The following is a 14,676-nucleotide window of genomic DNA, read 5'->3' on the forward strand; positions in this document are numbered from 1 at the left end:
CATCCAGTACAGAGTAACCCAAGCAGAGAGGAGAGGAACAGAAGCTGCAGTACCACAGAGTATTGCTGTGCGGAGGAGACGGGCAGGAGCGGGGGTGGATAAGAGACTGCAGAGTACTGAACAGGCTGGGAGGAAGGCTGCAGAGGCCTCAGAGGCTGAAGAAACAACAGGTTTATAAACATGGTTAACATCAGAGTAAAAGAAGTGAAAACAAAGTCTTTTGTAATAGAAAAAAGCAACTATGTTCCATTACCAGAAAGGGAATGGACACTTTTTAAGCTCAAGACCAAGCAAAATTAAAAGTAATTTTTAGTATCTCAATCTCCCAGCAGAAATGTTTTGTTTTATATTATTTATCTGTTTATTTTTCATATTTGCTCTAAGTCTCTAAAAGAAACTTTCTTTTAGAGATATATTTAAATGCTAAAATGAAAACTACACATGTTCTAAATACAATTTGTTTCAAAGCACCTAAAAGCAGGATGAACTTACTACTAGCCACAGATCTCAACATGTTACTTTCACTTATTCAACAACACTATAATATTTTCTCTGGATTGTGGTTATTTGAATATCAGATAATAATGTGGGCAGGTTCAACTCCAGTATCCATTGAGAAGGCAATCTTTGATGTAGTAAAGAACTTGTGAAGAAAACTGTAAATACCACATACACACTTCCATAAACTGGATAGGGAGAAAAGGTGCAGCTGAGACTTTTCCAAAACACTCTCCCTAATGTGGCATCTGCAGGTGCAGTGAACCAAAAATTTAAACAGGCAAAATGAGTAAGATAAAGGTTTAGATGAAGTTCTATAAAGAACTTTTTGATAAAAATGGAGAATTTGAAAACACCACAGGAAGCCTGCAGCTTGGTGTCTGAAATAGCTGCTGTGAGAAGAGGTAGAACCCTCCCCCTCATCCGACCACACACACTCTGAGCTTTGCTTTTCTTGTTTAAGGGCTGAGGTCACCTTTAATCTGGCCTATTTGAATAAATTCCTCTTATACAAGAAAAGAATAACACACTTCAGTAACACACTTACTCCGTGTGCAGAGTAAGTCAATGTGCTACTGAAGAGGCACTCACACTCCATCAGTCTGAAACTACCTCTTTTGTGCCACGAGTACCACTTGTGCAGTACAGCCCAAGGATTCACCTGGATGAAAAATAACCTTCAGAAAAGGAGACAGAGACAGCAGCTGCATTAACTCTCTGCCCAGATTGCTGACTGGATTAGCACTAAAGCCAGGGGTAGCCATGAGGTGTCACGAGGGCAGAAGGCAGAGCCTCTTTTCTCTAGGCTTGGTACCTTCTTGATAGGTAATGTTTCCATCAGCATGGAGAAGATGAGGCTCCAGGGGAAACAAATAATGACTTTTCAGTATCTGAAGGGGCCTATAGGAAGGCTGGAGAGGGTTTGCAAGGGTCTGGAGTGATAGGAGAAGGGGCGGTGGCTTTAAATTAGAGAAGAGTAGATTTAGACTGGATGTTAGGAAAAAGCTCTTTACCATGAGGGCAGTGGAAAAATGGAACAAGTTGCCCAGGGAGGTGGTTGAGGCCTCATTTGTGGAGATGTTCAAGGTGAGGCTTGATGAGGCTCTGAGCAACCTGATCTGGCTGAGGATGTCCCTGTTGACTGCAGGGGTGTTGGACTGGATGACCCTTAGAGGTCCCTTCCAACCCAAATTATTCTTTGATTCATACTAAAGCATTTTCTCTATTTTTAAGAAAAGGCTGCCCACCATGTTCAGTCCTCAGCAGAACTGAGAGTTCTGAGGGCTGGGGGGGGTAAAAAGCCCAGTTACCCACACCTGTGCTTCAGCAGAACAGACCTCCCAATCCCTTGCTCTCAGACAGTTCCAATCATCACTACAAACACCTTGTGTCTGACATGTGCACCTGTGAGAGGATGTGGTTGGCTGCTGGCTGCTGCTGAGGTGCTGCAGGAAGAGGTGGCTGCTGTGGAGCTCCAGGCACTTGGGTCCTAACGGGTTGCTGAGGCATAGGTGGATTGTACACAACTGGAGTGCCATCTGGGTTAAGGAATGGCTGACCTGGAAGGTTGAAAGAGAACAAACACAACCAAATGACATCCAGCTGCACCATCTATGTTTGGAGAAAATAAAACCAGAACTATTTACAGCAGGCAAAATGAATAAAATATTAACATTAACAAAAAAGTCATGCTGTTGTACATGAAAGATTTATGCCAAACCCCCACATCTATAATAGCAATGACTAAACAGGACTCATTTGACAAGCTACAGGCAGTAAAAAAACCAAAACACTTAAGGTAGACAAAGATACCTCAGTCTTTACTTAGTGAACACAGATAAATGTTTTGTTGTATCCTGCTTATCTTGAAAACTCATTTTTAATTAAGTGGATTGAAAAGAGCAGGAGTAATAAAGGAAAACTATAAATAGCTTATTTTAAAGACCTTTTAAAAGGCTATTAAATTCCTTAATCAGTTTGAACAATCAGAAGACAGGAGAGCAAATACTTTAAAATATACATATAAAGAAGTAACTGCAGTGGCACTCCCATAACTGCTAATGAGATTACTGTTAAAGGACTCCCTTGCCCTACTCATAGACAAAATAGCTTTTAGCTTCCAAATTTAATACTGTTGTATTATTTTCCTACTTAATAATTTGCAACTTCAATAGTACAGCAATGGACCAAGGAAAAAGAAAATTAAAAAAGAAGCTACTTTAAAAAAAATTTATGAACAAACAGTGCTTCATTTTGGTTCCTGGCTTGGAAAAAAGCAAAACAAATCAAAGAAACAACAAATTAGCAAGGACCTGTGTCTCACTCCTTAAATACATGTGTCCTGTGTGGGCTTTTTTGATGCCTGAGGTCCAAATACTGATGTTTGTCCCTCCTCTGACATAGGTATTTTCTTGTCAGAGAGTCTTTCCAGAAAGGTATAAACAGACTTTGCACACTAGCCAGGGTCCTGTCAAAGCTAACTAAAGCTCCTTCAGACTTTTTAATTGCAACTGGCCTACATAAAAGTGTTAAAGAACTGCTTTTTCTTAATCACCATCCTCAGCTACTGAGGAGGACTCTATCGACCTAAGGTCATGAGATCTTCTGTCAGAAAGGCTGAGAAACTGATCTATGGGATTTGAACTCTCATTTGGAACAATGAAGCCAGATGAACAATCAGGAGTGTGATGATTTGAACACAAAGTAAATGAGAAGTTTATCTGAACCTTGATACTCCTTGTTCTGGAAGTGCACTTTATCTATTTGATGCTCATCAGATATTAAAATCATCTTCTGTTATGAAAAACTATTAATAGCTGGTTTAAATATATTAAAAATGGACAAAATGTAGGAATTTGAAAATCAAGGTAATTTTAGTCAACACCAACCACAATTCTGTCACCTTTCTGAGGGGGAGGGGAGAGTGGGACAACTACCAGAGGTTTTCAGATGAAAAACTTTCACAACCACTTTTTTTTTTTTCTCAGCCCCTCCATGGTGCTATGTGTGATTCCCATCCATGTAACAGGGAAAATGCCTGACAGTACAAAAGAAAGTGAACCTAATCTCATCCATAATATTGACAAGCATGTAACTGAACTGAAGATGACTCAAAACTCACTATTTTTTAAATGACAAAGTTGTATCATGTTTTAATTTAAATAATTTTCAAGCTGATGGTATTGTTTCAGTGTTACCTGTAGTATGGCCAGGCTATAAACCTTAAATATGAAGAATGCTGTCTACCATTTTTTTTATGTGGAGTACAAAGTACTCTAGTGTATACCAACACTAAATCCACTTATTTTTCTATCTTAACTTGTTCACTAATCTTCATTTTTGTCTTCAGATGGTCACACATCAAAAAGTTCATGTGTATTATGTACAACTGTCATTAAAACTAGAAAGACTAAGTCAGTAGTGCTTTAGTCCAGCACCTAGAGTAAAGATGGCAAATACATCCTCCTCCAAATCCAATATGAAAATTATGATTCTACAACTAGTCCTTTGTAAACAATTTTAGCAGGGCTGGTTTAAACCATTCATTTATACAGTAAGAGAAACATTAGGCAACATATCAACATGCAGTCATTAATTAAAAAAATCTAAAATTAGGAAAAAAAACAATGTGCACAAAGGAAAAAGAGAAATTAATCTATTTCAACATTAAACATTTTAGTTATAGAATAATTTAATAACTGATTGTTCTAACTACCCTAGTGACAGGAAATTAAAGACATTGTGTGTATTTATATTAAAACATAAGGCCATCTATACAGTGATGGGAAATACACCCTAGAGTATTTTCTAGGGTATATTTTCTAGAGTATATTTCTACCAGGAAAAAAATTATTTACAGTAAAATTAAAATAGAATAATTTTCTAAAAATAATGGATGATATGTTACATAAAAGGTAAATTAAAATTTTTAGGATTTCTAAATTTCTACAGTAAAGTAAAAGATTGCCCAGAGAATACTAATACTAATTAGTATTAGTATTCTCTACTAATAGAGAATATTAGTAGTATTCTCTACTAATAGTAGAGAGTACTAATTAGTCATTTAATCCAGAGAAGCAGTTCAACAGCTCCTTGCATCTAAATTCTGATGTATCCATTTCCTATTACTTACTAAAAATAGGAGTATTGGCCAATTATGCCAATCTTGATTTAGTCCTGTATTAAACTGACAAACAGAAGTTTAGAACTAGCAAGTATCTCATGGTTATTTCTTCCACTTGTGTTTAGTCAGTGTCACGAGCAGAGACACAAGAACATGCTGTGACTAACAAAGAAGTTGCTAAGTTCCTTCCAGTCAATATTACTTTCTCTTCAGGCTCTTATCCCTCACTTAAACTGTTTATGGTAGCACTGGGAAAGACTTTTTGCCTCTCATGAAACAAGCTGAAGCAGTTATGATTTATTATCCAAAATGCAGAATAAGATTTTCATATTTTGTGCAAGTCACTCATTAACATTTTACATGCAAGTTAAAACTCTACTAGAGAAAAGCAACTAAGTTCACTTTTTCCTTTGATCTTAGAGTCATGCTCTCTTTATATAATAAGTGCAGTGAACAAACACAACCACAGGAAAAAAAATATGAAAAAAACCAGAAAAGGCAATACTGACATTCAGCCTTATATACACAAACACTCGTGCATTTTTCTCCACGTTCTCAATTGCAATACAAACATCCACAAGTGTGTACCAACCTGTTTGAGGGTTGATCAGAACACTGCCAGGGGGAATGCCTGCCGCTTCCAAGGGAAGCAGAAAGAAGCTACTGCTAGGAGGTGCCACTTGCCCGCTTATGCCACCATCAAAGGAAAGAGAGTTACTAGTGCTGACAGCTGGATAGCCTGCAGGGGTGCCAGGAGAAGGCTGGCTTAGAGCTGGCACTGGAAGAGGCTGCTGGCTGTGAGAAAGAGAACCCGTGGATGACCCTACACTACTAGAAGACTCTGAACCTAGGAAAGGAGTAACGAGAAATTGTTTTTACCTAGAGACAGAAACATCATGCTCACTTAAAACACATCATTGTAAATGCTCACCCTTAAAGCTCAGCATTAAGCACATGATAAAACAGTGGCCTTTTCAATCAACTCCCCCTTCATCTCCCCTGGAATACAAAGATTCCTTCTGTGAACCAAGGGTGAATTCTGCACTGCTTTGCACTGTCAAGTGAGGCTTTCATATCTACCTTGGATTTGCAGGGCAGAAAATACACTGTACTCATGCATACATGTTAATGTTCAGTTCATCTGCAACTCGCCCAAGTGGTTGGTCACTTATTCCAAAATGCTGCACACAGCTGGATACACCCATGGGATGGACACACAGCCTACAACAACAGCACGTGTACAGGCCAGGGCATTACGTGCACTGGCTAAACACACCTTTTTATTCCTAGAGACCTTCTCTGACTTTCCTGCTGGGCAAGTTGCAAAACACTATAAACCCTAAAACTGTTCTTTTCCTTCTTTGACCAATTTTTAGACCTGGTTTTGGTCTGAAGAACATAGCTGGAAAAAATTACAGTAGCTTTAACTTAGCTTTATGCAACAAAAAGTTCAGGTGAGTATGAAACAGCTGATTGAGAGCAATAATAGTTTTAGATATGAATGCCTATAAACTTTGCAAGGCAGTGGAGAACCAGACCCTGAGCCTTCTGAAAGCCCATGCATGCAGCTAAAAGCAACATCCCAAAAATCTGATACAGGGATAGGACTGCACTGTTCTTACACCACTGTATCCCTAAATCTCTAGGTATACAGCTGGTCATAATTTTCATTAAGATTTTGCTATGATATCTGCAGCATTTAAGAGACAGAATATAGTTGCTTAACTTTAAGAACACTTCATTAGCAGCCTCTATACAATCTAGGAGAGATAGCAAAGCTCAGAGCTGTGAGAAGAGATGTGTTGTGTGAAGTTACTTGGCATTCATAGAAATTTGTAACTGTAATCCATTTAACGGATTCAATTTAATGGATTCATTTAATCCATTTAATGTAATCCATACACATACCTGTGTGTATGACAAGGCAGTATGGCTGGAAGCATCTGGTGATGCTGTATATTTCTCCTATTGCTAGAGAAAGTGAAATACAAAGCTATTGCTTGGAAACTGGGCAAAATAGTGTATCCCAGCTCTTTAGCCACTTTCACCTGACTGGAGTTATTTTGATTAATTTGTTTGTAAGCAATCCACTTCTAGATTATGTAGAGAAATAAGGCTGAAGCCATCATAAAGCCAATTACATCCTTCATCAAAATGAACAAACAAAACCCATCTCAACACAGGCAAAATCACCACAACCTGTAACTGCAGTGAAGCAACAACCATCAAGGCAGGCATTTTAAGCTTTGAATGTTATCTCTCAGAATGCCAAAATAAAGCTTACAGTGAAATTTTGGGAGCCTTTTCATATTCTTGCAATTTAAGAAAGAAAAATTTCTAAGAATGTGTTTATTTCTATAAATGTATACACACACTCTGGGCAAGTTGTAGTTTCTTTTCAAGCTGTGCCACACAGTATTACTACATTGCTAAATGAAATAGCTCATATGATGGCACAATTTTATAGCATATGCTTGGACTGTATTTTTTTTTACACAAGTACACAATGGACAAAGAGGATTTGTATCTGGTTTACTCCACTAAGACAAAGAAGTGTGCTGATATACCTAATAATGAAGTGGTGGTTTAAGGGAAAGCAAACTATTTAAACAGCTCCTCATTAGGAACAAGTTTTATAGATAACATCAAAGCCAAGCACGACACAGGCAAGCAACAATATTCTGTTTTTTCACAGTTCTGCATTAAATTCTCAAGTTGTCCATAGCTCCACATCCACAGCCCACCCATGGATCACATGCCTCAACATTCTCCACAACCAACATCATTGATTGGATCAAATTACTTCAGCATTTGAAATACAAATACTTACTAAATTGCATTTTTGAACCACAGAAGATTTATATCCATATTTTCTGAGATTTTGGTTATTAATAACAAGTAACATGCAGCTTTGAAACCCAGACTCTTATATTTTCTCCAACATTTCTGAATCTTCAAATTAAACAGTATTTTTTGTTACATTTAAGTGAATATTGATAAAATTCAACATCTAGATTGCTAAAAGATCAGATCAGTGGAACAATGGCACATGAAGAGAACACAACAAATATAACTAAAAATTTATAGGCTCTATGCTGTATTTCCTAGCTAGTAGGAGAGCAGCACAGTTTCCCAAGACTGCAGAATACAGCTTTACACACTGAAACTAGAGAGTTGAACTCTGAATTTTTTATTTTGAATAAAGTAATTCTGCTGATAAATGTTTCCAAATCCTTTTGTATCAGATGAAGTGCATTTCACTTCGAGCCACCTGCAATGCACTTTAAAATTTTACTTCCAAAGTCAAAAGGCTTCATTTGATTTTTAACCTGAATTCTAGCCCTCCAGGGCACTCCCTAGATTGGCAGCCATTCCATGTATGCAGCACCCACTGTATCCAGAGGGAGTTGGATGCATGGAGCACCCACAAGACTGAGGTGCCAATGTACAAACACAACACATGACAAGTATCAAACCACCAGGTACTTCACTGCTATGTAACTGTGTATTTGTACAGATTTTATTATACCTGTCTTAGACAGCCTGCCTGTGCTTTTGCTGCTTCCAGAGCTATCTCCTCTTGTCAGAACTGATATCCCACTGAAGCTGCTGGCTTTGGTTACAGCTGGCTTCAGGTTGCGGATGGAGCTATCAGAATCGGTGCTGCTCCAGGGCCGGGGTTCACAATACTTCAGCTCATTCTCAGTACTGCTCTGATGGCTGTTGGATGATCTCCCTGATGTCTCCTTATTGATTCTGTAAGTTATAAACTAAACTTTTAGCACAAGCATCAATTGCAAAATGAGAGAAAAGAAAAGAAAAAAAAAGGAGGGGAAAACAAACAAACAAAAAGGTGAAATGCATGCAGAATACTTTGGAATTTTTTTTTTTTTTAAAAAAAAGCATCAAATACCTAAGTATCTGTCGTCTTTGTTGTGTATTATTAGTTTCTTCCTCCTGGATTCTGTTGACATTTTAATAAGATAGCTTAATATTTATTAAGAAAATAGAAAAGCAAAACTGAATGAAAGTACAAATTTTCTTACCTTTTATCAGTGAAATAATTCTCTTGGGAACACAGGGACTGAGGGGCAAAGAAGTGCAGAAATTAATATAAATGGTACCTAGAATCCCTACCACAGCACAGTTAGAAAAAGTGTTGCAATTTGGAGTCCTTTGCTTTATACATGAAATTTTACAGCATCCTCTTTATATCAAGCTACCTGGAAACTTAAAAACTCTTCGGTCGATAATTTCCATGTTATGTGAAATGAAAAAAGAACAACATAAAAAGGCCCATCTGCAGGAAATAAAACTTCACATTAGAATAGTTACAGTGCTGACCATTTTGCTTAGAGCAGTGTTTTTCTGAAGTCACAATTCTTCCATTAAGCCTTGGCTGCTTTATGTGACTTCCAGCTGATGTGTGATTTCACAAGTCTGCTAACACCACCTGAGTTGCCTTGTCTTCTGCTTGGAAGTGTGAAGTAGAATATGACAGTGGCTACTGCAATAACTGTACCAGTTCTTTGGGTGTAAGTATGCATAGGCTAAAAGGCAGACAGAATATACAATCAAAAAAGCTATTATTAACTTCAGTTACCATGTCCCTGACTGTGACTTCTAACATTTGGCACAAAGCTTTTAAGGGTACACAAAATGGTGTGTGAATATGGAAAAGGAAAATGTAATTTTGTATCCAAAATATCCTAACTAGGATGAACAAAAAAAAATAACACTTTTGGAAAATATCTGAGTACAGCACATTGGCCTCTCAGAGCCCATTGGTCATCGCTCTTTCTTTAAAACAAGAAACTGGTTTTGGATATGCAAGAGCTACAGATAAATGTCAGAAATAATAGCTAAGGGGCAAAATAATGCATTGAAAGAGGAAATGCTTGATAGCACCAAAATATTTCTTGAAGGCTGCTTGAGTTTCACACAGCAGTGATCAGAGAAGGAAGAAAAATTTTTGGTAACTTCACTATAATTTAAAACTCAGACCACACTAACGATTCCTAGCTGCTCAGGCCCCTTCGTTAACTTCTTTCCAGGAAACTTTCTGTATCTTTTAACAAAAACCACATGTGTGTATGTGTGTGAAGCACTGATAGAAAACACTGTAAGATTTTCTTTGATACATACATCTTGTGCAAATATTCTTTCTCTAGCTCTCTGATACTCTTCTTCACGTTCTTCTATGGATTTACTTCTTCTGTCATCTTTTAATCGTATTCTCATCTAGATTAAGTGATACAGTGTCAATTTCTAAAGGAAAAGAGTACAAATACAGAGTCAACTAGAGCAAGTGGGAGGAAACAATCCAGATGTACTTACCTGGTTGTCATCTTTGTCTAAACTAGAGTTATCTCTTTTAAGGATGTACCGCTTCTGGAAATCGTCACTCTTCTCATCCTTTATATGCTCACAAAACTTTTGGTCAGGTCTATGAAAAGTGGTTAAAAAGAAAAGATTTATGGTTTTGTAAACATACACTATACACAGTGAAGCAAACTGAAATATACTCAAGATTAATGTTAAATATACTTAATATTCTAACTGAAGTGATAGATTTTGGTTGTCCAGGCAATGGAAAAGGTGCCAAAAACATAAGATGATGCGTGCCCCTAGCAAGTCCTGTTCCTGAGGCATAACAAACCTGCTTTTAAAATCTCTTCCTCCTTCAAAGCTTTTGCTTCTATTTCCAATTAAGGTGGCAAGCAAACCACATGCCCTTAGGGAATCAGAAGTGCTCTTGAATCCAGACTGGTGCCATGCAATGGATAGTGGGCATGCATGGAAGTGAACAGAGGTGCTTTCTGCTAGAGCTGTAATATCTCAAGAATTCATTTCAAGGGAAACAGAAGGTAAGACAGAGGAGAAAGCATTGGAACTTACAAAATTCTACAGCAAAATTAAGTAGAAATAAGCAAGAGGAGAACAGTACAATGCAGGCAAGCAAGAGCTTCTTAAGATCACAGTGAGAGGATGAAGCAACAGTTTATATAAATTGTTTTGGTGTTTATCTACTTTGTAAAAGAAAATGAGTTATTTTGCAAGCTCTTGTTACAAAAAACAGCTATCAAGTACCAAGACAACAGTACTACTACTATCATAAGAGAAGTTCTCAGACAATCAGGAAATAGCTGCCTAATAAACGATAAAACATTTGTGTAATCCTCCATTTCTGCTATTTATTCATTAACCAGGACATTGGTATGAAGTCAGGAGATCTTTTTCTATAAAACAGCCAAGCCTAACTATCAGTTACTGGATGCCCAAACATAATTAGCAGGCATTTCAGAGAACCTTTAGACTGTCTTACCTCTTTGCTTTTAAAGGTCCCTGAATTTACTGCCCTGCAATCACCAACTTCCCACTCCACTGAGACGTCCCAGTATGCACTGGGTTGTTGATGTCAGTAACATCACTGCTCGGCGATGGAGCCGGGAATCTGCCTATGAGGAAAAGGTAAGTTTGGTTTTATTCAACGTGGAGCAGATCTCCAAGGTTTTCTTTCTAAATTCTTATTTTATATCCAAAACGATTTAAAATAAGAATACTGAAAACATTCAGAATCTTCATGTCTGCAGGTTAGATGAAATGCCTGCTAATTAGTAACTACACCTATAGGGGGCTTCCAGAGGATATAAGCTATTTAAATACAGTCTGGAAATAAAGAAAACAAAACAAAAAAGGCATAAATGATGAAATCATCTTTTAATAATAGATCATCTCTTAATAATCATCTCTTAATAATTCTTATTTCACACTTGAAGTGCTAGATTGAAGCTTCAGTCTAGAGATGCTGGAAGATGCAAAGGCAACAGATTTTAAATGCATGACAGGTCAGCTTAGGCAGAGAAAGTATAGGCAGAGCAAGAACACATATGTGAATATTCAAGTTATTTAACACATATTTAGGTTCTATACATTTTCATAGGAACTTTTGAGGAGGAAACTTTTTAGTTCAAGTGAAATTTCAGTGTGATATATTATTTCAGTTCTACTGACTCGAAAAGTAGGGTGGATAATTAGGTTTTTTTTTTTCCTCAAAGCTGTAGAGAGTGTACACAGAGAGCTGTAAACCACTTTCATGTTCTAATCATAGCATACTCAACAAAACACCCCAACAAAAATGGTGTCAGGCAAATGTGTTTAAGTTGAAATAAGAAACCAGGTAGCATAACTATACCAACACATTAGTCCTTTGTCTTTTTGAGAGAGAATGAAGAGACAGAGCAAGAGCAGAAGACAGAGAGAACAGCTGGGTCCTTTGAATGAAAACCTCAGCTATGCACGGGGTTTGTGGTTGCTGTGGCCCCAGTGCCACTTTTTCTGCCACATGGGTTTGCCCGGTGGTTTCTTCAAGAACTCCCCAGCACACAGTTAAGCAGCACATGGGACTTGTTAAGTGGGTTGACTGGGATGTCTGGTTGCTCTGCTACATTTATTTTTCTAAGGTCATTAGAGATCTGTAAGCCACCTTATTCCAATCAACCAACATCTATGCTTGAATATTCCCAATAGATTTTTTACAGTACAAAAGCCAAAGTTGTGTAAGTCTTGTCCCTTCCCTTCACCAAATCAGAAATGACCCAGTTCTAAATGAAGGGCTGATTTTGCTTTCCAAAATAAACAAAGAATGTACTTTGTACATTTTACTGGTGTAAATCTTCAAACAGACAAACAGTTGATATAAATTCATATTTCATGGAAACAAAGTTGGAAAAGCAACACAAATTCTGCATTTACAAGTAACATCCTTTTTTTCCCCAAAGAAAAGTTTAAATATGAAACAGGTCACATTATGACAGAGCACTGGAACATGAACAATAAAGATCTTGCTGCTACCTCTCCTTGCTGCATGGTTCCCAGTGAGTAAATAGAGCCCTGGTGCTGTATCACTGCATTATGTACCTCAGATTGTTAAGTCTATGCACATTTTTTTTTTTAAGACTTTTACACTTACATTCTTGTATTGCTAGTTTTATTTACTATGACTGACTTCCCACTCTGGTCCACGTTGTGCTCTAATCCAAAGTAAGCAGCTACCCTGTGCAACAGCATTCTATGGTAAGATGTCATTGGGGGGAACTTTTTTCTTGGAACTCTGGAAGAAAGGAATAGTAGGTTTATTAAATAAACAGGAATACTCTTGAATTCTTTTTTCCTATAAGAGTACAGTACTTACTCATTATTACCAATGAAATCTAAAATTTCCTGCTCTAATTTCAGCAGCGTCATTCTGTCCCTGAAAATAAAAACACAGCAACTCACATATGAGACACTCCAATAACAGCAGTTGTATTCACCTGATGTATACACAGGTAAGACCTGTGATCAAGGGGTGATGGCAGACTGTAAACAGGACCACCAGGTATCAAATGCAGTATTTTAAGAGCAAAGTATTAATTTCTCACTCCCCCATAACTTATTGAACCCATCTAATGAAACAGGCTCCTCTCAGAAATCAGGATACAAAGATCCTACGATCACCCAGTAGGCTCAACAGAAAGTGCATTCACTGACAAGACACTCTCAAGAAAAAGGAAAAGCAGTGACCAGGTTGTCTCTTATTAGCTAGCACAGGTAGATAGATTTGGAGAGGCCTGAGCTGGCCCTCAGATTGTGAGCATCATGGGTTCATAGAGACACAGTGTGACAGAGCACTGGTGACAGGAGGCACTGCTATGACACACCAATAATACAGTGGTGAAAACACAGCACACACTGCTATGTGATGGATGTTAAGAGAAGATGAAAAAGCTAAAACTCGAGGTGACAGAAATGAACATTAGCTGAAATGCCATAAAACAAAAGTCTTAAAAATGATTCTGCCAGTTCCCATAAATCATTAATATGTAATGAAATTAACTGTCCCATGGTTCTTAATTTCTGAACATCACATAACTAAGCTTCCCAGTTATTATACATGTTAAACCACAGGAGATCTTTACCTACAGTTTCTTATTTTCACTGGTATGCTTTGATTCCAAACATGAAAAATTACAATAGTACAGAGGTCTGTGCTGGATAATTTTACTCTACAGGACAAAATGGTGTTGGTCCCGTATCGTGGTTTGTTTGTTTTTTATTTTTTTGCCAATAAAACAGAATCCAAATACCTTATCAGATTGAAAATCATAAATGAAATATACATTAATAATGCAGTTTAATGGGTTTTGCAACAGCAGCACAACTCCACTGAGAATTTTCTTGCCACAGTACAAAACCCCCATTGAGGCAAAGACCAAACAAGAGAGACAGCAATATCTCAGTGCAACAGAACCATGTCAACTCTGTTGCCAGAAAATGATGGACTTGAATTAGATCAGACTTGGTTTCTGATGTGCAGAGTGAAGATCTGTGCCTCTAACTATGGCTACATGGCACAGCTTAAAAAAAAAAGTTTCTATGTCTGTAAACTCAGTGCAAGGCAGATTAAAGTATAAGAAGCTGTCTAGTCTCTAACAAGCAGATGATAAAAGAATAAAAGTTTTAGAGACAAAGTATAAGAGTCCCTTCAGGGACAGAAGTGCACAAAGAACTCATTCCCAGCTTATTAAACATTAAAAGCTTTAAAACCATTTCAGTGTCCTATATGTCTGTTCATATAACACAAATTAGTGGACTGGTGCTTTAGTTAGCTCATGCAACAAAATCTCATCCTAAATAACTGACATATAGTATTAGACATGGAGGAGGGGTAAACAAAAAAAGAAAACAAACCAGAAACAGGTGGTGTTACACCTTAGGCACCAACAAGAAAGAAAATCAGAAAGTTGACATTACATATGCTTACCTGGGATTGTTTTTTAATGTATTTACTAGAAATTCATGAAGATCTATACCAGTAGAATCTGTATATTCTTGGCTGGAATCTAAGGGGGGGTGGGGGGAAGAGAGCAGAATTACACTTTAATATTAAACATTAATACTATATTTATACAATTATTGCTGAACATGGTATTTATAGATCAACACTATATAAAAATTGGGCATGTTATTCTCAAAATTAAGCACTTTCAGTTTCCAGGGAAAAGGCTCACAAG

The 14,676-nt window shown here is 37.4% G+C and overlaps 1 protein-coding gene across 12 annotated transcripts in view; it reads right to left on the reverse strand.

Annotated features, from left to right (window-relative positions):
* Positions 1-14,676, reverse strand: part of R3HDM1 (R3H domain containing 1) — an 80,734-nt gene that overhangs the window by 20,752 nt on the left and 45,306 nt on the right. For 6 of the 12 annotated variants that reach the window (XM_030454630.1, XM_030454631.1, XM_030454635.1 and 3 more), the window contains 11 exons: positions 14,427-14,505; positions 12,816-12,875; positions 12,594-12,734; positions 9,959-10,067; positions 9,767-9,862; positions 8,668-8,705; positions 8,535-8,585; positions 8,151-8,377; positions 5,214-5,468; positions 1,903-2,057; positions 54-155 (listed from right to left, as the gene is read on the reverse strand). In XM_030454630.1, the coding sequence (XP_030310490.1) occupies positions 54-155; positions 1,903-2,057; positions 5,214-5,468; positions 8,151-8,377; positions 8,535-8,585; positions 8,668-8,705; positions 9,767-9,862; positions 9,959-10,067; positions 12,594-12,734; positions 12,816-12,875; positions 14,427-14,505 (1,313 nt within the window). The remainder of the gene's footprint in view (positions 1-53; positions 156-1,902; positions 2,058-5,213; positions 5,469-8,150; positions 8,378-8,534; positions 8,586-8,667; positions 8,706-9,766; positions 9,863-9,958; positions 10,068-12,593; positions 12,735-12,815; positions 12,876-14,426; positions 14,506-14,676) is intronic. The other 6 variants (XM_030454640.1, XM_030454633.1, XM_030454632.1 and 3 more) reach the window with 5 other exon arrangements.

Source organism: Calypte anna, chromosome 7 (genome assembly GCF_003957555.1).
Source record: "Calypte anna isolate BGI_N300 chromosome 7, bCalAnn1_v1.p, whole genome shotgun sequence".
NCBI lineage: Eukaryota > Metazoa > Chordata > Aves > Apodiformes > Trochilidae > Calypte > Calypte anna.